General features: G+C 42.0%; 1 protein-coding gene across 4 annotated transcripts in view; it reads left to right on the top strand.

Annotated features, from left to right (window-relative positions):
• Window positions 1–26,059, top strand: part of TMCC3 (transmembrane and coiled-coil domain family 3) — a 143,527-nt gene that overhangs the window by 69,612 nt on the left and 47,856 nt on the right. Inside the window, exon 1 of one of the 4 annotated variants that reach the window (XM_009463929.2) lies at window positions 22,253–22,461. The exons of the other annotated variants lie outside the window; for them this stretch is intronic. Within the exon in view, the coding sequence (XP_009462204.1) occupies window positions 22,384–22,461 (78 nt within the window). The 5' untranslated portion in view covers window positions 22,253–22,383. Of the gene's footprint in view, window positions 1–22,252; window positions 22,462–26,059 lie in introns of those variants that run through there. 4 annotated transcript variants of the gene reach the window in all.

The following is a 26,059-nucleotide window of genomic DNA, read 5'->3' as shown; positions in this document are numbered from 1 at the left end:
TGGACTCCTCTGTCAATAAGCTACCGCCTATCATCATGTCAGTCTGCACAATGCCGTTGCTTTGGCAGACTTTTAAGCAAAAGAATTATAACCTCTTTCCTTTTGATCACTTTATTAAATCCAGATTGATCTTTCATCCAAAATGTCAAGAAACCTGCCAGCAGCTTAGCAATTAATGAGAATAATGACCTGCTGTATAAACAGAGAATGGTGAATTAAAAGTACAGGTCGTGTCTGCGTATGCCAACAAGACACAGATAACTTTTTTTCAACTGTTCTTAATTCTCATCTTTTAAAAAAGACATAGATACTAGGGAGAGTCTGTTAATTGCAATTGAAATTAGGTTCCTATTTGAGTGCTCAAAGATTTTGGCTCACAAATAGGGACAGCTTATGCTAAGTCTGCTGCAGTGATTCTGGCCCCAAGCTTTTCACTCTGCTCTTCTTCAAAGATTTCTGCCCCTGCTGCTGGGATTGCTTGACTAATCATAAAGCAGTTGCAGATCTGCTTAAATCATAGCTGGATGCACTGGGAAAGGCCAAAATTGATGCCAGTTTACGTTAATATGCCAGAGTGATACAGCATCTACTTCACCAGAAGCTGAGCAGGTCCTGTAAGGAAGGAGGGAGACATCTAAAATGGGCAGATTGTTGGGACAGAAAATTATTCTAAGCTTTCCTAAGCTCATCTATATCTACTAATGAGTCAGAGCCTTAATTCCCAATGAATTAAACAGATCAACTCCAAGAGAGTTTTGTACTTGAGTATTTTTAAGAATCCAGCCCTTAAATTCTTAAGTTATTTTGATGGTAGGACTGAAGTTCCTGAATCACTTAGGCTGTGCAATGTTGTACCTAAAATGCTGTAATTCCATTTAAAAATCCATACAACTCAGACACTATCTGTAAAAAATGTTCTCGATCAAAAAAAAGTGATACTCTGAGTGAACACACTGTTTCTGGTTCACATTTGTAATTAAAGGGGGTTTCTTTTAAAGATTAAATGCTTTACATTTTTTGACAAACATGGAAGTGAAACTGTGTTATATTTTAATGTAAATTTTAACAGCACTTCTACTTTCCTTTCATGTTAACACAGGCCACGTTGGTAAGATTTTACCTGCATAAAAGATAAGAAACATCCCTATTACAGTACCAGGGAGGATGGGTGGAAGCGTAACTTGAGTCAGAGGCAAAACTCTTGCTTAGTTTAGTGAAAGCAGAGTTTTCCCAGTGTGTTTAAGAATATATTAGTTCTTTGTAAAAAAATCTTGTTTTTTCCCTTAGAATAAAACACCAGAATCTCCTAAGTACGAGAGCAAAAAGAGTCACTGTACTACCTTAAGCCTCTAAACACCATTGGAGACATTATTGCTTGAACAGTGTAGTTTTATTTGCTTGCATTATTAATCATGTCAAGATACATCGCTTGTTTCTTGTATGTGTATTAATATCAAAGCCAAAGCTAATCTTTGTCAGATCCTGCATGAGAGAACCTTAGAGCTCCCGGTCACTTGGATACAAGTCCCAGCTTCTTCCTTGGCCTCCACGAGGGCACATCTAAAGGTCTTTTTCATTTGTTTTTGAAACACCGGGCCTTTCCTGACTCTCCGTGCTGTCTTCTCAGAGCTACCAAACCGGTGGCATTGTCAGCGTAGCCATCAGCTCCCAGCCCTGCTCTCCCCATCCCTCGCTCCTGTTGGCCGATCCCCCTCATCTTGGGCAGAGGGTGCAAGCTGCGTCTCTTCTAACATGCAGCAGATTTCTTGGTCAGTAGCTTCATACCTGTTCAGAAAGATGCGCTGTCACTTCTCAAACGAGTGTTATTTTCTAGGGATAAAATGGCAAATGGCTGTTTTGGCTGTAACGCTGCCCCCGCTTTAGCTGGGCTGCCAGCCCAACTGTGAGATTTGTCATGGTTTGTGAGCATCTTCTGATCTCAGATGAGTGCTTTTCATGCGGCTTCAAATGCTGTGTGTTCTGTGCTCCGAGGCATTTCCTGACCACTCAGTTGAAATTTGTGATTAATTAGATCTCATCAGGTTGAAATGTAGTTAATTACAAAAACAGAGGTAATTGTTTCAAGGAGGATGCTTGCACATATAATTTTTTCCTGTTGTTTTCTTTTCCCCCTAATTCTACTGTTGAACAACAACCTGGTTTTTGTTTTGCTGTGGAAAGACCCCATACGAAGAGAAGACACAGCTGGAGACTCAGTTGTGCACAAGATGTTGTCAAATGAAAATGTGAGAAATGAAGAAAAGGAAATAGTTTTTCTCATTACCTCTTTGAAATCTAGTAAAGGGGCCCGAGACTGGTAAAGTTCAAACTTGGCCATTTACCTTAAAAGTAGAACACTGAAAAACAGGTACTTCTAGCAAGAAATTTCTGTAATTTCTCTTTATATAGCGTGAACCTGCTTCTCCTGAAGGGATGGGGTTTTGGAGATGTCCAGTGTAGTAATACACACCTGTTTTGTACCTTACTGCGTGGAGCTTCACATCCAATTGGGTTTATCTGGTATGTGGTATCTAAGCTGTGGTTGCGTTTCATTTATCAGCTTATGATTTTTTATGCACATAAACATGACAAAAGGCATGCCAAAAGAAATATCTGCATTTGGATTGAAATGATCCATTAATATGAAAGACCAAGATATATCAACATCATTTGTATTCTGTATATGTGCATATGCTAAATAATTGTTTTCAGAGTTGGATATATTATGGCTTTCTGACTCTGAAATAATTACAAGCCTCAGCTATAGCTGAAGTGTTAGTCACAGTGATTTCGCTCTGCCGGTAATGTTGTGAATATATAGAATATTAATATGGTGTGGGACAGCAATAGTGAAGATGAATCTGTGGCTGTGCTAAGTGTTCACCTTGCCAGAAAGCAACACTCATATCTCTGTCAGTACTTGCACCCATCCATGTGTGTAAAACTAGGAAACACTATTAAAATCAGATCCTTGTTTTCAGTAAAAAAACATTATTTTTTTTTAAATGGCTGTCTCAAAAAAGACTTACTTTCTTTGGTTTTCCAAGATCTCGTGTACCAGGTCCCATACCTGTCCTCACATGCCCTGCTGTCTCAGTGCTGTCAATACTTTTCAGTGCTGTGCTTAATGGTAAGACCAAAATGTACCAAAAGCGCTTTATTTTATTATTCTGACTATACTATTTTGCTAATATTTTGATTTCTTCAGCTTTTCTCAACATGGCTAGCACTTACAGCCTCTTTTCTTTTCCAGTGATATTTGCAGATACTTGAGCATGTCTGGAAATTACAGTGCAGGTAATTTAAAACAGGAATTCAAATAAGCTTAAGTACTTCATTTGGAAACCTTTGCTGTTGACTTACTCATAGGCGAGGATCAGTCTGAGCAACAAGTATTATCGTCGCCACTATAAATTGTGATTAAACTGTCTTTTTTAAAAGAATATATATTTCAAAATGAAGACAAAAACGTTACAAGTTTAGACAGAGGTTGCTCAGAAGGCACTCTGCACTGCACAAGCATATATTACCTTAAAAAGACGAAAGCTGTTGCTCCCTCTCTTAGACAAGGCAGCAAAGACAGACAACCACATCCTTGCTGTGTTCTCAACTGCAGCTTGGGGTGACCAAAGCAGCTAATTCCTCATTCAGCAGAGACCTGAGCTGGCTTCGGCTGTAGGATTTTTGCTGCCTGAGACAAACCTGAACGCAGGCACGCTTCACTGCCTGGGGTATACTATCGAGCATGTCCTCTATAGGTTTTTACTGTCTGCGGAAACTATCTAAGTACTGAGATAGCGTCTGATCATATAGCGCAAGTCTTTTTTTTTCCTCTAACTAAACAGAATTTGTATTTTTAGCCTTTCTGCCACTGAATTTTTTAACGTTTTTCCTCATTCAAGTGAGTAGCAGTTTACTGAATCTTACAGCAGATGTTCAGTTGTAGCTTGTAGCCAAAGAGCTGATGATGTTACATCTTCAGTGAATTACATGGTCACGACTGAATTTATCAGAGTAGAGTGCCAGGACAGTGTGTTTACTACATCATGTTTTGTAATGAAGGAAGAGAGGAATACCTGTAGGTGGCAATAGTACCGAAGCTGTAACCACATGCCATTGTGGTTTTTTTAATTGGTAGATTACTATCAAGTTAATTTTCAAGTTAGGCTTCTGCAATCCCAATTCAATAAACTGATTTACTGATGCTGAAGGCCAGGACAACATGGTCCCTAATGTCTGACTGCAAATCTAAGTGCCAGATTCTCCGCACTACCAGCACTGTCTAGCTTAGGCAAATTCATAGATGGCTTTAGAAATTTTGTTTCAACGTTTATCTATTGATTTATATATTTTCAACCAGCGAGTGCTGACACAGATTTTTAGTGCCAGCATTGAGAGAAATGTGACGTTTTTATCATTAGCGTTATTTTAATTCACAATACAAGAAGCTACAATACTGTAGTAACAAATTACAGAATTCTGTCGGTGAACTGGAAAGATAAAAAGTTGTGCGTACCCGAAATAAAAAAACCAACACTGTGCATGGACAAGGGCGCAAGTTCTAGCCTGTGGTTGCTCTTTCAAGATGAACTCGTGGCGCAGATGGGTAAGAGCAATGTCTGGGGAGTGTAATGGTACCTGTGCAGCTTTGAGGGCAGCCAAGGGAGGTGTGCCGGGAGCGTGAGCAGCAGCACAAGGGACCCTGTCAGGGTTAGCAGTCGATGGGCTGGTGCACTGTGGGTTTCAGCTATGCTCCGGACAGACCTCAGGCATCTTATACGTGGGCTGCCGTAACTTGGGATTGCTACAACATACTCTGAGAGGTGTGACTGGCAGCAGGTCTGCCGGAATCAGAGCAGCATTCGTGTGGGTTGTGCAATGCCTTTCGCAATGCATTTCTTGAGTAGGAACACGGCTGAAGCGTCAGAAGTTACTAATTCAGTTGGTCATTGCACTGCGATGCGCTGGATTTATCGCTGCAGTGGTTAAAGACCAACTAGGATTACAGAAGTAAACAACTGCACAGGTACAAAGTAATACACAGTTGTTAATTTACAGTCTGTATCAGTATTTCTTCTGCATTGTTATTACTTGGTAGGTTATTTAAATGCCTACCAAAAATTAAGTAAGATCTTACTTTGACACAAATAGTTTGCATTAGATGAGGCAATGCTAACTGAATTGGAAAATCTAAGTTCTATTTATGGCCCATTATCTGTGGTGGCATTTTTATTAAATTCTACAAAATGAGGAAGCGACACATCCACTCAAAATTCTAGTTGCCACTACAATAACTGTTTGCCCAGAATGTTATTTTCTGGGGGAGTCTAATTTATGCATTTCAAGTACTTTGCTGGCTGATAGTAGTTCAAAATAAAGAACATTTTTTGCAGAAATTTAATCATTACCTTCAGCTGTGAATGCCCATTGCTCAGAGAAAATTGTCCCTGTAATTGTGCTACCATTTTAACTGGCATTTTAATTAAGGCTCTTCTGCTTATCAGTGTAAAACCAGGGACCGTTTGTTGTGCGCCTGAATCCACTGACTGAAATGAACAAGTTGAAGAAATAAACTCCATGTAAAATGTCAGAGAGTTATTTGAAATAATGAAATAGTTGCAAGTGCCAAACTAACATGTGAAATCAAAGCGAAAGAGAGCAAGCCTGTTGTGACTCTGGGAGCAGCGGGTGAGGTGGTAACTCTGTGACCTACTTTGCTGCGCTGATTTATTGGCATTAGTCATCCCGGTAGCCGAAACCCAAAATTCCACCTCTGTTGATATTGTTACCCAGATGTTTGTAAAGGAAAGTCTGTGATGGTGGTTTCAAGCACGGCTGTGATTTCTCTCTCTGTAATTCACTATACCTGACTAGACTTGTTGTCCTAGAAGGTTAGCATGTTGTTCTCCTTGACATATTTTATCCCTCTTTTTTCAATTCTTTTTGCTCTGCAGCTTCAAATAGTCCAGGCCTTTAAGAAAACTTTTATGGTAGTGGAATTCAGCAGTCATATATCAGGAAAAAAATATAGCTAAGACTAAGCTTGCAACTGGTGTGTGTAGGTCTTGTATTTAATTATTGATACTAAATTATTTGGACTACCTTGTACCATATGCTTGCTTTCTCAGCAGTCTTAGAGTTCACCCTTGTGAAGGAACAACATTACAGCCTCCAAAGGTTAAGAAAAATGAGCAGCCAACACACATTAGAGGGATTTTATAACAGTAGTGGTGGGTGGAAACAAGGTTAAAAACCTTCCTGTGAACCAAAGATCAGACACAGGTTTCTGTTGTCGGGGCTGGGAACTCAGTTAAAGAATGATGACCTCAGCTGACCTTAATTGCCTTGTTGTATAATGATCATAAAAAAGGGAGAGGCTTAGAAGTACTGCCTTTGCTGTCCTTATATGAATGTTGGGCAAGGAATTACTGGGTTACATAGAAGTTGAAGTTGACTTTTTTGTGTGTTTGTGCATGCTCCAAATCTGTGCTACGTGTTTGTGGGTTTTTTTAACGTGATGTTTTTAAAAGATCATTGATTGTGATAATTGTGCTAGGCAATATAGATAAATGGTTTACAGACCAGCAGTAATGTTCTAAAAACACATTGCATCTTCTCAGTTTTACAACATGGGCAGATCCTACGCATAAGCTACAGGGTTCATAGGGGATATCAAAACATCTTTCAGCAAGTTACAGACTTTATGTTTGCTATGCTGCCATTTGCCAACTCCTTGTTGTCCTGTGTTGCAGCAGCCCTCGGAGAGATGGTCTGTCCTGGGCCACGGTGGGCACAGGGCTGGGGAAAAGTACGCCTGGAGGTATTGCCTCCAGCTCTCTCCATGATGAGCGTCTGTCTTTTGCCCTGCTTCAGGATACCGAAGTGAAGCATCAGGGCATGATGTTACATCTATCGGGAGGGATGGCGCTAGTCCTCTGGGCCTCTTACAGTGGCAGAGCTAACTAACCTCTGACCCGGCCGTTCAGCTCCCATCTCCCTACCAGACGCCTTTGCCAAGCATGGTGGTATACAGCTAACGGACCCTATAACCTGCCCTAACCCTCTCTTGGCCGGTGTGGGACTTCCGCAGCCCACTGCACCCCCCCAGAGGATGGATGGACTCCCAGGGGGGACTTCGCAGGTCAGCGTGCCGGGTTTTCCCTCTCTCCTCTCTTGCTCTTCCCATACTGCTGCTTCCTACCCTGTGCTATTCCATGTCCTATCGCTTTCTCTTCCTCGTGTGTCCAGATGATGGTGCAACGCATGGGTTAAAAATAAGTCTTTTGAATGAGAAGCATGTTTACAGCAACAGCAGACAGGGGAAGGAAAAATCAATAGAAATGGTTTTCTGGTTCACAGTTTCATTAATGTCTTCAGCTTTAAAGGGATTTGAGATTTTTGTGAGGTAAATGACCTGTTGTGAGCTACGCAGGCATTTCGAGTTACGTAAAAATTTTAAGGCATAATAATATGTTCATGCGTACTCCTGCTCCTGGGGATTTGAAAGGTTACTGCAGATTTCTTTTCCTGTTGCTATGCACTTTATTTTGATTCTTGGGAAATATGGATGAAGGTGAAGGGAGCAGCTGTTTCAGGAGGCTGCCCATGAAGCAAGAAAGTTTTGTCGAAGTGTTTTAGGTACCTTCTTCCATTCTTGTTCCATCCTGCACAAGAGCAAGCGCCAAGTACCACGTGCTCTCCTGGTTTATCTGTCAGCTTCTTATGTAGGATTTGTCTCTGCTTCTTGGGTAAAGGCCTCCAAGTAAGCCTCAGCTGCTGAGTCTGTTCCCCTGTCCCCACCCCTGTCTCCATTTTGTAAAAATGCACCTGGAGAAGGGTTACAAAAATGTAACTTCCCGTGACAGTCCCCGGGGTCCTGTACAAGCAGTGTAACATCTGAAAATATTTGAAAAACAGCAACAGAAAGATGGAGCTACCGATGGTCCATCTCTTCTCTTCCACAGATGAACTGGTGCGCGTCAGTCCTTGCTGGGCATTTATCCAGGGTAACTGGCATTAGTAAATAAGGCCACAGGCAGATTTTAACAAGAAAAAATAGCTTAAGAATTTATCATGTCACGTCAGCAGAGGCAAGAATATCTCTTGGCAGAGTTTTCCCCCACCCCACGAGTGGACGGAGCAGGATGCACGCCTGCACGTCAGCTCCTCAAGGACACAGTAGGTGACATCTGCCACCTCAGCCTCCTCCTCCTCTGCTGTTGCTGGAGGAAGGATCAGATGCGTAACTCCGTGGCAAAGGAAGCAATGTCAGACTGAAAGAAAGTGCTCTCGGTCCTCTGCCTGGGACAAGAAAACATTCTTTTTGCTGGAGCTGCAGCTGAAACGTGTGCACTGCACACTGGTTTTATATTTCTTTAGGCTTCCAGTTATCAATATACATTTAAAGATGAATGCTGACAAGTATGAGCAGATTGTTTACATTGAGTTCTCTCACCTCAGGGCAAGTTTAGAACATGGTACTGCTGGATTACAGCTCGCCAACAGATGCGGTGGATTGTTTCAGGCAAGCGTTCATGTGTCTTGCAGTATCACCTACACAGCAGATTGCTGAGTTTTGTTACGGTGCTTAGTATCGGTTATAACTTTCTCAGTGCCCACAGGCTTTTAACTTCCCTTGAAAACTGGCTGCTGCCACAAAATATCCCAATTTCTGTTATTATTATAACATTTAAATGACATAGCGTGGCCAAAACAAACCATCTGTGCTGATAAGAATTTCCATCAGTACACAGCTGAGGCATCAGCCTTCAGCAGAAGACGACACCCAGTTAACAACATCCATCTTCCTTACGATTTATTTCAAATTCATCTAACGCATCCATCCACTGTCTTCCATCTTTCAGAGAGGCTGACAGAAATGAGATTGGTTGGAAACTGTCTGAGGGGTGAAATTCATCCTGTGCTGACAGTGCAAAAACACGCAACGATACCCCTGACGGTGATCTGGAGCCCAGCACAGGGCGAGCTCAAGACGTTCTGTTCTGGGAACAGTGTCATCTCTGATTTGTTTAATAGTATCACTTAGATGTATTTGTTTGTATTATATTAAGGCACAACTGCTATAAACAATTTATTTATATATATATATATATATATAAAAATATCCTTCAGAGTGATATTTGAAAGATGCCTGTATGTGTCAAGTCTTTCAAGTAAGTCACAAAATCAAAGGATGCAGAAAGAGCAAGGTTGAATATTAACAAAAGACTGCAGCGGGAGGCCTTTCAGACTCCCTGTTTAGCAGTGTTAGTGCTATGGCCATATCTGAAAGTTATCTCTGGGGTTTTTTTCTGTTATTTTGTTAGCACTTCACCTTGATACTCTTCAGATCTCTTTTAAGGAAAGACAGATTAAAAATGAACTAAAAAGACCAAGTAGACTATCCAGTGAAAGTTAAGTTTTATTAAATGATGCACATACTATAGCCCTGAGTGATGGATAATTCCGTACAATATGAGTGTGCCTCTGAAATAACTTTATGGAAGAGCTGTTGGCCATAAATTGTCAGTAACTTGTATGTGCGCGTTTTTAAAACCTGGAAAATTGTTTCCATGTTCTCTCTTAGGTGCCACAGGGTCTGACAAGGTCAGCGTATTCTTCAAAGTACTTGCATAAATACATCAGTGTTTTTGCAAAACTACATGAAATTCAAAGTACAAAGAATTAGCCCCCAGTATCCATTGCAACACGTATCTCACCTACGTGGTAAACTCTGCCACAGGTGCTCCAGAGACGGATGCTGACCAGTACTGACAGCGTGATCCACAAGGTCTAACGAAATTGTGATGCCTCATGTGGAGGAATCCCCATATGTCTAAGCAGCAGCACTACATGCTGATCAAATCCCTGGTGATCAAAATCAGTTTAATTACTATCATTAGATTTGAATCAGAGAGGTAACATACATGCAGAAACCTAGAGACATATTTCAGAAATTTCTTACGGGGAACAAACTCTCATCATGTATATGGTTCTTAGGTAGCTTTTCTGCACTTATTCAGTGAAATCCTAGTAGCCGGAATTAGGAAAAGCCAGGTAGAACAAATTATGTATTTCTTCTCTCCTCCTGAGACACTCTCCTGGTGGAAGTGCTCCTGCTAGCTTGCAGCCGACCTGTTAATATGAAAACACTGCAGCTGCTCCGTATTAAAACTGCAAGTTTTCATACAGCTTCTCATACTTGTGATTCAAGAAATGATGCTATTGCATATTCTCTATTTTATATATGTATATATATGTATCTATAAATATATGTATTTATGTATATAAATTCTAGCTTGAAATAGCTAGACACGCACAAGTGTGTGTCACTGAGGGCTCCATATCTGACATTCAAAGGTATCCAAGTGCCACAGAATTTGTGGTGAGAAGAATTTCAAATTTACTACTGGCTGAAAGCAAGATTTTATTGCACACCTCCAGCAGACTGTAGTAAACTGTATACAGACACTGATGCTGCATCTTATTTGAATAGTTCTGCAAAACATGAGAAGAACTTGCTCGCTCCAATTACAGGACTGATTTTTTTTTTCTCTACTTTAATGGCTGTCCACAATTTATTGAACTAAAACCCATTGGCAACAACAGAAGAGATTTGGGAGGGTCCTTAGCTGTTGAAAATTGGTAATGCTCACAGAAGTTAAAAGGTTTGTCCTAATTTAGGACACTTTAAAAATCTGTTGCAAGAATTAATTACTAGAAAACAGCTCAGAAACCTCTCCAATCAACCCGTAACATGCAAACAGGTCCACTTATTTTTTTTATTCTTGGGACAAAAATGTCCTTTTCAAGGTTGGTACATCCCTTCTCAAAAAAAAAAAAAAAAAACCAAAACGAAAACCCCCTGTTAACTTTCTTCCCGCTGCCCTATTTTACTATTTACTCTCCATCCAACACAGTGACCAGTTGACAACTGCTCAGGCTTTTGGCAGGCTGAAGTCAAGAAGGCACAATGTGGGTGTTCCCCCTATGCGCCCCGCAGTGCCACATGTAAACTGCTCGCTCTGCCTGTAAAATGCTGTAAGCACTGGGGAGGCATAAATTAATAATGTGTCTTTATACATCTGCATGTCTGTAGAATACCTAATGAACAAAGAGAAGATAGCTTGAGCAATGTATTTTTAATGTCAAAGTTTTCTGTCTAGTGTTTTTCTTATTTCTGGGATTACAGGGCAGTATAAAGACATGTTGAAAATAGTAGGGCTTCGTTTGCTGGAAGTGTCATTCACAGTTACTGAGGAATATCGGAAAACTAGGGGAGGAGGAGATGCTCATGTGCACGTGTTTACCGACACACGTTTGTATGTGTGTAGATCTAGAAGTTACGAAAGGAAACAAGAGGGCTGTGTCAAGAAATTTTGGGGGAATCAAGTCAAAAAGAGGTTTCTTGCAATGCAAACAAGTTGCAGGGAGTTTAGCTCTGTGCATGGAAAACGGAAAGAAAAAAAGTATCCGTACATAGAAAGCAGCCTTGTAGGGGGAAAACCTGCTGATTTGGGGTCTGTTAATCTCCTGTGGTTTTAAATCGCTGTATGATTTTGTTAGATGGGCTGAAAATGTCTTGCTGAGAGCAGTTACTAAACGTGTTTGTTTTTATTCTCACCTGAAGAAAAGGATTCACTTTAAACTATTTAAATGCTTAGGGACATTGCCTGTCTCCATTCACTGCAGAGGAATGCAAGAATTCCCTGCTGATTTAGTTGAGCTTATCTACTTCTTTTCTGCATTAGTGAAGCTGAGTTGCGTACAGATGAGCCCTTATTTTTTACTGTTGGATGCCTCAGAAAAATAAATACATTATGGTTTTGGGGACTGACCAGACGGAGTCCAGATAACTAAAGGAAATTTCATTATCAGTAGCAAGATGAAATTTTATACAGATTTAGTGAGGCATCCCCTGGAGACGACACATTCCTAGAGAAGAGGAGCATAGCTTTCCTACTGGGTCACTTAGTTATATATAAAGATTTTCTCCCTTTCCTAGCAAAGCAGATAATAGTTTGCATACCTCAGATGTTTTATCTCCACAGATGTTCTAATGCCACATTTGCATTATTTTTGGTCCTTCAGGCAGTCCTGTTAGTTTTCATCTTTCCCTCATCATAATTTCAGCAGCTGGTATTATGATACTCATAATTGCTGATCTCAACTTCACCAGAAGATTCACTCTGAAGCTTCCTGCTAGGTTTTTGCTTGGATGAAGCTGTTTGTTAATTTTCCAAAGCCTGAATGAATCATACTGTTATGGAAGTTCTGTTAGAAAATAAGAAAATAGTTCATTTTAAAGGTTTAATAGTTCATTTTGGGGTGCCCACGCTTTTACAGATTTCCATAAACGTTAGATGGCTTAACATTTGACTGTATCCTCACTCCATATCTTTTACAAGGATAAATAACCTTTATAAAGATCCACCGTATACTGATTTTGAGAGTCTTTGGTTACAAACGTACCCAACATGCTATGGCACAATTAAACCCTTGGCAACTAAGAATGTGATTGCATGATCAACTTTAGTCCTTACTTCTGACTTCTGCTAGGTTCTGCCTTCTGCCCTCAGGCATGATTCCCTGCCCACTTCCCTGAATCAACACCACGGCTTGAGGAGCTGTGCAGCCAGGCAGATGGGGGAGCTTATAAAACTAATCCGTATGTATTTTTGCAATCTAATAATGTATTTTGTTTTGACAGAGGTAGTTTTCACCTGGATCAGTTCTCTGACCAGCTCTACCATTGTTGCATCAAAATTACAACCCTGCCTCAAGGATAAGATACTAGACGAAACACAGGCATTAAAGGCACATCTCTCTGCCCTGATAATACATACACACGTAGCATTACAGGCTACCAGTCATCAGTTCTACATACTAACTCTGAAGCAGTGGCATCCAAGCGGTCAGTGGATTTTGTTGCAGCTTAAGTACCTAGTATAAATAGGCCGCTGCCTGTGAGCAGCTCACATGCGTTGCTTCCAGGTCGGTATCAGTCACCCGCCATTTCTGTTTATGGCCCTGGGGCCTCCGATACCTTCCCCTGCCCGTAGTTTCAAGGCCGCTGATGTCAGCGGTGGCTGTGCTGCCAGGAGGCCCCACCTGTAGCTGGGATGGTTCTTTATCTACGCAACAGGGGCATATACAGGCAGCGCCCATTGGCAGCTGGTTGCTCTTGCTCTCTGTGCGGTTACAGCGAAGCTACAGGTATGCGACCAGGGCGACTTTGCTTACCAGCCAAGGCACAACTGTGTCTTTCAGCTTAAGCAAATCCTCAAACCATGCCTAGAGTTTCAGCGGCGCAAAACAGAACTGTGGGAAAATGGTAGGTTATTTTCATGAAAACTTGTGGCAGAAATTAAAAATAAGTGAAATGGAAAATGAAAAAAAACCCCTCTCTCAAGAGTTTTTTCCTATTAAGTTTTCAAACAGTGAAAGGTTTGTGATATGTTGTTTTAAAAGATAGAAAATGTGAGAAAATGTATCGTTTAGAAATAAGACAACCTTTCACTGAAAGAAATGCAAGGTTTTGGTGAGCGTTGAAGTTCTCCGGTGTTTCGTAATTGTATCAGACGTGTGCGTTTGAGATGCTGAAAATCGCTGGAATTGGTGAGCGTCAGAGTGAGTTGCAAGGTAGGCCCTTTCCCTTCGTGTCCTGTGTCTTTGCGATACTACTTGTTCCTGAAGGGTTTGTCTTGATTTGTGTAACACAACTTCTCAGCTGTGCTACTTGGTCGTAACTTTTATATGCCTGGGCCCTAGAATTCTTAATTACTTATGATATATACCATGTTGCTATTAGAGTTTTTATGTTGCTATTAGAGTTTATATATTGCTCTAGTGCTTTCTACTAAGGCTCCTAATTACAAGTGTTTCAAAACCTGCACGTAATAATTAATCTTTATTAGCAGAATAAGAAAGCTGGAACATTCCATTTCTCCCCTTGTAATACTTTAAAGAAAATTGTTTATAAGGCTGTGTATGTGTGTGAGATACACACGCAAACACAAATTTAAGGGAACATTGTAAAAGAACAGCTTCACTAGTAAACCTATAATTATGACAGTTTTTTCCTCTGTTTTGATTTGTAAGCATGTGCCTGTGAGATTCTTGTTGATAATGTCATGCCTTTATACTGGGCTTCAAAAATATGTCTGACATCTGTAAAATTGTTGGCCTGAGGTGGTTACAAAAAAAGAAGTGGGGAGTTGCTTGTAGCTCGAGCAGAGGCAATTACTTGCCGACCTTCCAGATCAGACCAACCCAAACCCTGCTGCCAAAATTGGTTTGTTTTTTTTTTTTAGGCAGGAAGAGGGACAGCTTCATCTTTCAGGGAGACTTGAGGCTGGCTGGTGATGGGCAGGGCTGAGGACACGGTGGGCACTGGAAGGGCAGAGGGGTTTCAGTTTCTTCCAGCCACAGAGCCATCCGGCTGCTGCAGGGTGTCTTCTGCAGTGCTGTCAGGCGTCTGCGGACACTGAGGTTTTCTGTGCTTCTGTTGCCTTAGGATTGCTTTACATATAAATGCTTTATCAACATAGCTCTATTGGTTAAGAAGGTAAAGAAAAAGAAATCCTGCCCTTCATGGATATAACTTTAGTAAGAAAAGCTTAGTTACAATTATGCTGGGAAAAAAAGTATTGTTCCAGAAAATGATGTTACTGTACAGCAGAATAGGAATTTTTATTGGCAAATGTTGTATCTCTGCCGTTCTATTTTCTAGTGATCTCATGTGGTAACGTTTAACATTCATGGAATTTCAGGGGGAAACTCCCCTGAAATGCTAGGACTCTACCTTGTGTTGCTACAGTTTCCAAAAACATTGCAAAACAAGCTGCTTCTTATATAGTCCTGCTGAAACTCAGGTTCCAGGGATAAGAAAATTGTGCTGTATGATATCTCGTACATTTCACTGGTTGTACAAAAAGAAAGCAGAAGACTTAAATCTTTCAAAAATTGTCCCCAAAATTTTGTAATGAATAATAGCTTATGAAATTATGATTTTAAAAGGCCCAAAAGGGTGAGTATATGTTAAAAATTCAGACTTATTTTTTCTGCTTAAAATCTGTATTCTCTCACAGACTGTTCTGAAGCATCTGACAGCACCAGGATAGTTAAAAATAGGAATCATGTTATATCTTACCACTAGGTCAACTAGTCGCATGTCTGAACTTACTAAATCTAAATTCCAATCTAAATCATGATTCCAGTAGTCATAATTATATAGTTCTGATACAGGAACGTATGCGTACTCGTGCTGCAGTTTGATATTGTTAATACTTACATGCAGGAAGTTGTGAAGCTCTGCCCCTATCTTTGGGAAGTCGTAGTGAGTGACTTTGCTGTGGAATATGCAGAAATATGTGATAAAGGCCTTGCATATTGAAGCAATTGGCAAAACTTTAATCAAGGGACCTGGATTTTTTCCATAAAAAGCATTATAAAATGAAAGTAAAATGAATGTAATACCTGTTAGCAATTCAGCCAAGAAGCAAATACAGCAAATACTTTATTCAGTAAGAACTATCCTGTAGAATTATATAGTAATACGTAGTAATAACCCAGATCCTGCTCCTTGATAAATTACTATATTTAGATGGGTAAAGGGAGTGTGTAGCTGGATACTTATAAATGATGGTTGATACAAATTTCCTTAGCGTAATGCAAATGTCTATGCTACGCTCTGGTTTTTTGTTTGCAATTTGCTGCCTTTAAAATATTTGTTGTGAAAATGAGGCACTTGGAAAATTTATGCCAATTAAACATCATGGCATTTGGGCTTTTCTGCTTAGTTGATGTTAATCTTTCAAGTCCCTGTCACCCGGATCAGAGCTGAATGTCATATGTTTAGGTCTGGCAGACTGAGAAATAAACTGGAAGGAGCTTTCTGTTTTTATTACACTCATCTTAAATGGGCTCTTAACCATATTTATCTAATGGCTTTTCTTAATGCCTGGTTAACCCACCAGGTAACTGACTTAACGCACTTCCTTGTCCACCTGGTTTTAAAGGAAAGCTTTCATACTGCATTGAATTAGATTTAGCAGAACCACAGTTAGATGACTTGTAGGTGGTTGACTTTGATAGTGCTGAGGGTACTCGAGCTTCACGTCCCTGTAACTTGCATCTCTGTAGACAGAGGGTCACAGCAGTGAAGCCCAAAGGGCTGCGTTGTTAACAACGCTCACCAGGGAGAGGTGTAGGCTTACTTGTATAATCATTAATTTTTACCTCCTCTCATAACCCATCTGTGTTTTCTGGTCGACTGGCAAAGAAGTCCTAATCCTGCATTTGACATTGTCTCTTGATACGGAAATAATTGATGTCACGCATTTAGCATGACATAACTTATACAGAGCCACAGCCATGCAATGCACTTCATAGACAAATAAAACTGACAGGTTCCTTATCCAGCACAATCTGCAATCTCTGTGTCCAGCCATCGGCCACTAACCGAGCTGGGATGTCTGTGAAGCTACAGCCAGAAAGCAGTAGGGTGAAAGCTGTGGTGTATTGACTTACAGAGCCTTTAGGAGCTCAGATGTCAGCTACCCAGCTACGTGCCACTTCACCGGGGCTGCATGCACTTCTCTGAGCAGGGGGTAGAGGTGGCACATCCTGAGAGCATTTCTTGTGCTCATGGGCTATGTCTAGTTTGAGGTTTCAGCTTATTTGTTTTAATTTGGGATAAAAGGTAGCACTTGATGGAACCACCAGGATATGCAGTAATAGGAGATTCAGGCTGGCTGACTTCTGGCTGCAGTCTGAATGGTTTGGATGCAAGTTCACGTTCGTGTTTTGGAATGGGGTACACCTTTATGCGCCAACAGACTGCAGCTGTTGGTCCTGCATACCTCATGGCAATATCGAAGCGGCTGCTTTGGGACAGACAAGCTGAGTACACTTATTCCCAGAAGGGCCCCAAATCACATACTATGAGGCAGAAGAAAATTTGTAAGCTGATGAGCAGCAACCATTCACAGTGCCCGAGGGGGAATTCTGTACTTGCCTCTGCAACATGGGTCACCTTTAATGTAAATAGCTGGGCTTCAGGCAAGTTCTTGGGTATACCAAACAGCTGGCATTCAGCTCTGCTAAAAAGATGGTTCGTATTCACAGCATTTGAAATGCAAAACACTGCCACCATCCTGTAGGTACTGTTTGCACTATTGCTGTCTGCTCAGCAGCAGCAATGAGGAATATGTAGCAGAAAGTTCCTAGGCTGTAGGAGAAGGCGGAAAGGCTTGAAATTGCCTCTCATCAGACAGCAAGGGACAGAGGGACAGTAGGTGGGCAGGGGAAAGGGAGAAGAGGGAGAACTTCTGTTACCCTCAACTGGAATTTTTCACTTGCTTCTCTGTCCTTCACCCCCTATCAATGCATCTCACTAATACACGATGACAGTCTTAGTTTTGGAGTTTTCTGCTGTGTAGAAAATGGGTACTCACAGTGTCCGTGGCTGTTATATCCTGAAAGCACATAAAACATTTCTTAATGAGGAGAGGAAAGGGGAGGAGAGGAGTTGATTTAAAATTTTACTTGGATATCTGAATGTTTATCAACATCTTCTGAATGAACGTCACAGCTTGGCAACGCAATCTGTAAGTCTCAGTGTGATCCCGTGGTAGTTTGTGCTGGGAACAGGCAAGCAGAGTGTCTCCTTTCCCGTGGGTGTGAAAGGCTCATGCTTTGGCAGATAAACTGAGAACCGTGACAGCGTGCTCACAGATAACTGCAAGACCTACGTCACTCAGCCCTGTCCCATTTGCCGTCAGATTTAGAAATGGCACTGGAAGTCTGTCATCACATAGACCTTTTCCCTGGAGGCTGGTTGCTACAAGCTTTTGGAAAAAGATTTGGAGGGCATGTTAAAAAGTCTCTCGTAAGAAGCCCCGGTATCCTGTTTAGAGTACAGATGCTACCATTGTGGAAAAAGGGACCTTCGCCTTCTTCCTGATTGTGCCTTTGAAATATACACTCGACACAGTATGTTTAATTTCTCCCAAAAACATCAGAACACAGCATTTAATAATAACAACATTGCGGAGAGCTCAAGGTTCTCCACAGAAGAAAGATATGCTGTGCTTCTCCTTTTACAAATGTGGTAGGTGGAAGTCCAAAGAAGTAAAGTAAATCGCCAAGATCCAGATTCATGATAAAACTGGAAAGAGAACAGGGCCAAACCTCAAGCCAGCCTCCTAATGATAGGATTTCCATGCCTTCCATCTCCATAAAGGTTTCCTTTATTGTGATGCTTACTTCCCAGTGTGTGTGCACGACCCCATCTATGGGATGACATTGTGTGGGAGTTGGGTTTTGCTAAGTAATCCCACTGTCGCCACTGCCGCTTCTGCTCCCTCCATGGCCTATACATAAGTCAGTATAGATAATTCATGTCTCGCAGGTGGGACTGCTGTGTCTGCTCTGTGGGGTCATGCAGCGGGAAATGGATGGCACAGATGCAGCTTTCACGGGGAAGAGTGAGAGAGGAGTCGCCTGTAGAAAGCTCAGGCTCCACCGGACAGGCTTGCTTTGGGCAGTGCCTCTGCTGCCCCTCCAGGGATTGGATTTTCCTAAAGCAGGGCAATGCAGGCAAACCCAATATTGATGTCTGTCCCTCTGAAAGCTGAATACAGTAGTGTACGCCCTTGTACAGTGATCTTAAGTCTAACTAGACCTTCCATTCCTACTCGGCATTATTTTTTAAAAGGTCAATTTAAAGAGGTAGGCAATATAATGTAAATGTCACGAGTTAAGCATTGTGGGTTGTGCCAGCATGCTGAAGTGAGGGAAAGCACTGGAAAAGGATGAAATTACTCTGTGCCTCTTAGGACAGCTGGGCAGTCAGTGAGGGATTTTGAGGTATTTGAACTTTAAAATTAACGCAATGGATGGCTGGGATGGTTTAAGGCTTTTATCATTAATTTAAACCATAGAAATGAATTTTAAAAATACTTTGTGAGAAGAACAAAGGATGAGAGAATTCATCTATGGGCTACTATTTCTATCTGTGTCACCGTGAGTCCAGCCTCGTGCTCCTGCCAATATCTGGAAGGATTTGCTTTAGTGCATTGAAGGCTCAGCTGAGAGTAGGTGCAGTGCGTGGGAAGAGCATTTATTGAAACTCTGGGGGCTTTTGAAAATAACAGTGTGAGAGAAGTACCTGGTGAGGCTGTCAGAAGTACTGTGCTGTGCAGTATTCTGCCCCGTTCAGGGAGTCATCTCTCTGTTTTGGAGTGCGGAAGGCGGGCTGTACACACCAGCTATGTGTGCGAGAGAAGGGGGAGTTGTCTTTGCTCAGCCAAGCAAAATGAAATGTATTCCGCAAACATGCCATAGGATAACAGTCTTTCTGCTCCTGCTACAGGCCAGGAAGGACCTAGCAGCACATGTGTGAGGGGGAAAAACAAAGGGAGAAAAGAGCAGCCTTTGGCCAGAGAATTGCGTGGCACCATCGTTTGATGTACACCAAACTTACATTCTGAAGTCACAGATGGTTTAACTCCAACATATGAAAAGAACCGTTTATTGAGATGTTTGCAAAGCGCAGCACCTGCAGAGACTGCCGAGATGGCAACAGCTCCTAGTTCAGCTTGTGTGGAAGGGCTCTCCTGAGCTCTGTGGGACAGGTGCCTCTACCCAAGCAGATATTTCTGCTCCACCATAACTTGCTGCTGTGTGCCGCAGTTGTTCCTAGTTGCCCAGCCTGCTTGCCCCGTGGTCACAGCTCCTCCGGGGACCGCCCGGTGCCAGGGCTTTCGCTGCTGGTGCAGGACATGGGAGCTGTTGTTGCTGGTGTGCGTGGCAGTAACTGCCACCGCTGAGAGCAGCGCCCAAGCAAACGGATCCGCAGGTTTGATTGGAAGGTGTGACTAATGCCACACCGAGGTCTTATGAGACTAACCGTATTATTCTCTCTTCTTCGCAGTTGCATTAGGAGAGAGTGCTTTCTCCGTAAATATATTAGTATGTATGCTAAGACTACTGAGCCCAACCACACATGATGTACCTCTAAGTATATATTGCACATCCCTGCCTCTTTTCATCTTGAAGAGAAGTTTCATCATTTTGTGGTTAGTCTGCTGGTATTATTTAAATAAAGCTGATATTATTTACATAAAACTCTTAAACTTTTGAATAAACTATGATTTATAATAAGCCTTGTATTAACTAAAGAGCCAAGCAGTTGAACCCTTTTATGTGCCTGTTTTCCAACTACTTACCCTCTCTATGCTTTGATCAACTACACCTGGCAAGGCTTAAAAAAAACCCTGAAAAGTTTCTGAGGAAATAAGGATGTTTCATCCTAGGTGCTGGAAACTGCACAGTCCCCTTTGGAAATGTGCAATTATGACTTCAGTGAAAACCCCAAACCCACAACACCTGCCTGTTTAATTTCTTACTGACCTTTACCTCCAGAGTTCCCCACCCTCTGGCACATTTTGAGTCATGAATTTGCTTTCATGTCTGAGCTGAAGGACTGAAGAAATCCAGTTCCTGTTTTAAAGCTTTTTCCCAGCAGCCTTCCAACTTCAGCTATCTCATTCAGCTGCGTAAGAAGCATAGGAAGGATGGCAAGTCATCACCTGTGCGCAGGTATCCTGTGCTAGTTTGGTTATATTGGGCAAATAATGCTTCCCTTAGTAAACCCCCTCACTACTTAATTTGGGATAACTTTGTAAAAATTGGTGTTAGAGTGGAAGAAGGAACACCTGCCAAGAAGATGAGGTCTAGGATTTATTTCTACTTTGGAATTTCAGGTCATTCATGTTTGAAGACCTCATTGTGGGAAAACACCAAGGAGGCCCTTGTGTCAGATAATTAACCTCTGATAGTAGTGGTATCTCAGAACAGAAGATTCCAATAAAAATGTAAATGGTGTCTGGGAAATATTTTTTAAAAGCTGCAAGCCCCCCCAGGATAGTTAGCTGTGTTGATTTATGTATGTTTATATATGCACGTGCCTTGGGACTGTTGCTGTCTCCAACTAGAGAAGAAAAGCAGCGTGACTCATGCATGACCATCGTAACACCTCTACCTAAAAGGTGAAGTCCTGCTGCTGTTGCAAGGGAGTCAGTCTGAAGGAGCTCCAGATTTACTTTGTGTAACAAGGTAGAAGTGGTAACCCAACTGTTCTGTTTATTCCAGAAAAGAAAAAAGTACATCTCCTGTACAGCTTAATGAGTGATTAAAAAAAACAGTATTCTACACACTTTTCAGTGATTTAAAATGTGTTAAGTGATACTGATTTAAATGCATTCCGCAGCATAGGTGTTCTGAAGATAAATGCAAAAATCAGTCAGGAACTCTGCTCAACTTCAATTTTTTAATAATAATTAAGGAATTTAAGTGCATTGGCATACGCATGCCCTGGAAAAAAAGTTTTCTTTGGGTGTTCGCAAGTACGGTTTGAAGCTCCCCTGTGCTAGGATGCTGAAGGATTTATCTCATACGTGTAATGGGCAGAAATGAGCACTGAATTGGTTGCGATGCTCCACTGACTACTTTGGAAAATGCAGACTCTGATTACTTAGTTGGTTTGACAGGATTTTTATAACATGTTTATTGTGGAAACCTCTAGGTACCAAGGGCTTTCCAGCAGCAGCACTCAGCTGTGTCTAGGCTGCCTTATGCTACCACAAACAGCCTAAACCTTACAAGTGAGTCTGCCCTAAAATGACAACATACTTAATACTTCTGGTTTCTTCCTTTCTTTCCTCTCTGGACTTCTGAACTTCTAGGATCTGTTATGTTTTGTGAGGTTTCACTGTAGCCAGAGGGTCTAGATTTCTTTTAACAGCAGTTGAGACGGATGCTTGATGGTAACTCCCTCCAAGAGCTGGAGCTGAACCAAACCAGCGGCTGTCTGCAGGAGGAATGGGACTGTCACCCCTCTGTCCAGCCATACCTCTGGGAGATCATCCTTGCCCCAGCTTCAAAATTTAAAAAAAAAAAAAAAGAAAGAAAGAAAGGCAATTTATGGCCTACTCCCTCTGGCTAAAGCTCGCTCCCACTCTCTTTTCCCCTCAGGCGTCCTCCCTTTTTCGAAGGCGGGGGGAAAACACCACAGCCCCGACTCCCTCACCACCCGACCGTTAGGCGCCACGACGCCCCCTTTGCGGCGGGAGCCGGAGCGCTGAGGGGTTAATGCGGGTGTGCCGGCTGAGGAGAAGCGGAGCGGCTGCCGCCGCGGTGCGGGAGGGCCGGGCACGCCCGGAGGGCGTGCCCGGCCCTCCCGCACCGCGGTGGCAGCTGCGAGCCCCCTCAGTGCCGCGGCCGTTGGGCTGGCGGTTGGGCGGCCGTTGGCGGGACCCTTACCTGTGCGCGGGCTCTTGGCGGGCACCGCTGAGGGGGAGGCGGCGGCGGTGAGGCAGCATGCCGGGCAGCGACACGGCGCTGGCCGTGGATAGGACGTACTCGGACCCGGAGCGGCACCGGCGTTGCAAGGCGCGGGTAAGGCGTGTGAGGGCACGGAAAGGGCTGTCGGAGCCACCCTTGGAAGCAGACGGCCCGGGGAAGCGAGGGTGATGGGGCTGGGTGCCGAGCTCTGAAAGGCAACTACCAACCTGTTCCCCAAGAGGTCTCCGCGTTTGCTGCGTTGTCGGTCTAAGGGAAGTTTTTTATTTGTGCCTTTTTTTTTTTTTTTCTTTCTTTCATATTCCTACTTTAAATACTCTATGGTACAAGAAAATGAAATTAAACTGGTTGTTGACATAACAGAAACCGATGTTCGAGATAGATCCGCAATAGAAACTAGTTGGAGGCGAGAGTAATAGAAACCTTACTCACCAAAGTCAACAGCGCTGATGATTTAATGAAGTGACTCTGTGTCTAGATCACACCGGTGGATATCTGGTTTTGGTCCTGTTTCTCAAGGTCTCTGTTTAATAAACTGTGGGTCGGGTGATTGTATCTAGCAGCTGAGAATGATTACAGTTCCCTTCCTGAAGTTACTTACAAGAGGGTTGTGGCAGGGAAGGAGACGGACAGAAAAGGTGTGTCTGTGTGTGCTAGCGATAAAGTAAGAATATACTGTATATCCATGAGTATGGCGTTATGGGATAGTTTTTCTTGTGGTCTGCTGGCAAGTTCATCTTTCTTGATCTTACTATTTTGATGGTTTGTTTGTACGATGTATGATAACTATGTATGGGCAATGCTTGTGATCCTTTCATATATTTAGTAGCCTTTGTGGTGGATGTCACGCTGATGAAGGTATTTGGCTCTCTAGTTTATGCACAGATTTCAAATTCTTACCTAGATGCTCAGCTCAAACAGGTGTAAAATAAATAGCTCTTTCTTCCCGTGCACTGCAGAAAGATGTGAAGAAAAAGAAGGTTGCTCTAGCTGACTTGGGATATCAGCAGAAATTCTATTTTCTGTGCCAAGATGAGATCCTGCATATGTCAATAAATGAGCTTTACAGTTTGAAGTGTAGGGATTAGTTATTTGTGAAGGAAGACTGTTTTTTGGGGGGAGAGGATTGTTGGGGTTGTTTTTGTTTTGTTTTGTTTTTCCCGTACTGCATGTTAGCCATTCTTTCCATCTCTCCAGCCCATGAATTGACAGTGCTAGAAAGGAGATGATGTGCTTCAGATTGTTGCTGCATAATGGCATGTTTTAAAAATAGGTAACCCTATACACTGTACCTTTACTACTGGGGTCTACAATGCTCTTCATACCATAATCCGGGTGTACGTGCTAGTCATAACCCAGTTAAAAATTTTATGTATTTCCTTTGGGTTTGTTTTTTTTTTTTTTTTTCAAGTTGAACTAAGTCATTTTTCTTCATTGTTCTTGCTGTAAGAATAATGCGCTACCTAGCTTACTGTGGCTATGGAAGAAAGTTGCATACCTTCAAGGATGATTTTTGGTATGTTAAAGAGTTAAACCTGAAGCCTCCGCTCTATAGTCTAGCTGATCTACTTAAAAGCATAAAGTATCATGGCTAACATTGTGTTGTGCGTTGTACTTATGTATTGAAAAATAAAAAAACCTCCATGCTTAAGACAATTTTATGAAAGCATTGGGCTTTTATCTGATTTTGGGTTTCTTTTCATCAGGATTAGCCTCTCCTTCCCTTCTTGCAACCATGAGAACTGGAAATAGAACTCTAATGAGTTTGTAGAGTTGTGTGTAATTACATTGCTCCAGGGTTTGGACTTTACAAGTTGTGTCAGGTATCACAGAACTTATATAATTGCTAGAGGTGGTAGCAGTAGGTTGTATGTTCCAGATCATGGTAAGAGCTTGTATTAAATCTATTTGTGCTTATTCTGGGCAAATAGGAATTTTTCCTGGGTAAATTGCCTGGATAACTTCAACATTCCTCTTACTGGGGGGATGGAAATGGTCAGAAGCTGGAACAGCAACAACTGATGGTATTATGTAGGAAAGAAGCAAGAAAGCAGGATGCTGTTTTTCTTTTAGAGACTGAATAAAAAGCATCAGAGCAGCTGGAGTTAAAGCTGCCATTCTCAAACATTCATGGAGAAAAGCAACACAGAGCATGAACACAGCAATACAGAGCTGATGGGAGGATGCTCAGAGAACCTGGACAAACCAGGGGGACTTGCTGGTGTGAAGAAAGTCTTGGAGTTGGTTTTGTCAGCAAGATAGGGACAGTGTATAGTAAGTAGGGTGAGATACATTTAATAAAGCCTGGGGGAAAGAGAGGTGTCAAAATAGTTGTTGGATCTCATAGCCTGTATAGCATAGGCTACTGAGTCCAGTTTTTGGGTGGGCAGGTTTTGAAGGGCTTCTCCATCCCTGTAGGTTACTGCCTGTGTCTTTCAAGCTCATCTAAGGGTTTGTTTTTTTTTTATGAGAAAGTGTAGACTTCTCTGTGGACAGGCACGAAGACTGTTCCAAAATTGCAGCTGTATATATGATAGGAAGGCATCACCAAATTCAGTTTGCAGAAGTGCTAGAACCACTTACTGTGAATATAGTCTTCTGAGTTTGTAAATGGTAGAATCTGAGGGGAAAGGGATTTTCAAATTCCTGCTGTAGCTAAAAAGCTCCTTCAGTGTAAGGCAACAGGTCTCTTCAATATCTTCTTCTTGGAGGCCATTTGAAGTATAAGATATCCTGGGCTCTGCTAACAACTCTCCAATAAACCATATGTCACATTTTTTGTAAAGTTCCCAGTGCCTGAAAGAGAGAAAACACTTTAAAGAAGACCAGCTGAGTCATTCTTAAAATGGGGGGAGTCATTGTTGCCTAAGGAGGCCGAGTATTTTGAGGGAGAGGCTGGATTCCTGTTCTCTTCCTTGGACGAATCACAGGAGAGCCAAGCTACGCTGTGCATGGCAGCACAGAGTGGGTCATAAAACTACTATTGCTCATAGCCTAATGGTATCAGTGCCTTACAGTTTTGGTATTATTCGGTGGGTATAGATTTACAGTCATGTTATGCTTCACTGTGCTTCACATCCACTACTAGTCAATTCCTGCAACATTTCAAAAACTAATCAAAATCTTTCAAAATCAGGACCTAAGCCATGAAGTAGGACAAGATTTGGGACGCAGGGTTGAATTTTTAGTTGTCATGCACCAAGTACTGTTCTTGCTGGAATGTAGCTTGCAGGACAGCTAAAGGGTGTCATGGTGCTTTCTTAAGGGACTTGTTTTTTAAGTGAGTACTGTGGAAGACCAGAGGAGCTCAGATTCTGGCTACACCATGCTTCTTAGCTAGTAAGTCCATGTAGAGGTCTATGCAATTGCACTAGTAATATTCCTGATGCACAAACTAGCTTGGCTATGCTAACTTATCCCTCATTGTGTTGACTTTTGCTTCTAGAGCATTGTGTCAGGACAGCCTTTCAAGGCTCTGTTAAAGCTGTCATCTCTGAATGCTCACCACATTGTCCTATTTAGACCTCAGAAACCTGTGTACACAATTTTTTTGCTGCTGATCAGGGCATTGGTCTTCACTCTTGATCTCTTACCGCTTACAGTGCAACAATCCTCCACGTTTCATCACCGTTATAAACTTATACATATGGCTTTGAAGGAGAAAAATCCTTTTCTAGTACAACTAAAACATGTG

This window comes from Nipponia nippon, unplaced genomic scaffold (genome assembly GCF_047370975.1).
Source record: "Nipponia nippon isolate SJK-2023a ecotype South Korea unplaced genomic scaffold, ASM4737097v1 scaffold_3, whole genome shotgun sequence".
NCBI lineage: Eukaryota > Metazoa > Chordata > Aves > Pelecaniformes > Threskiornithidae > Nipponia > Nipponia nippon.
The sequence above is the reverse complement of the archived record's forward strand: the minus strand, read 5'-3'. Positions and strand labels throughout refer to the sequence as shown.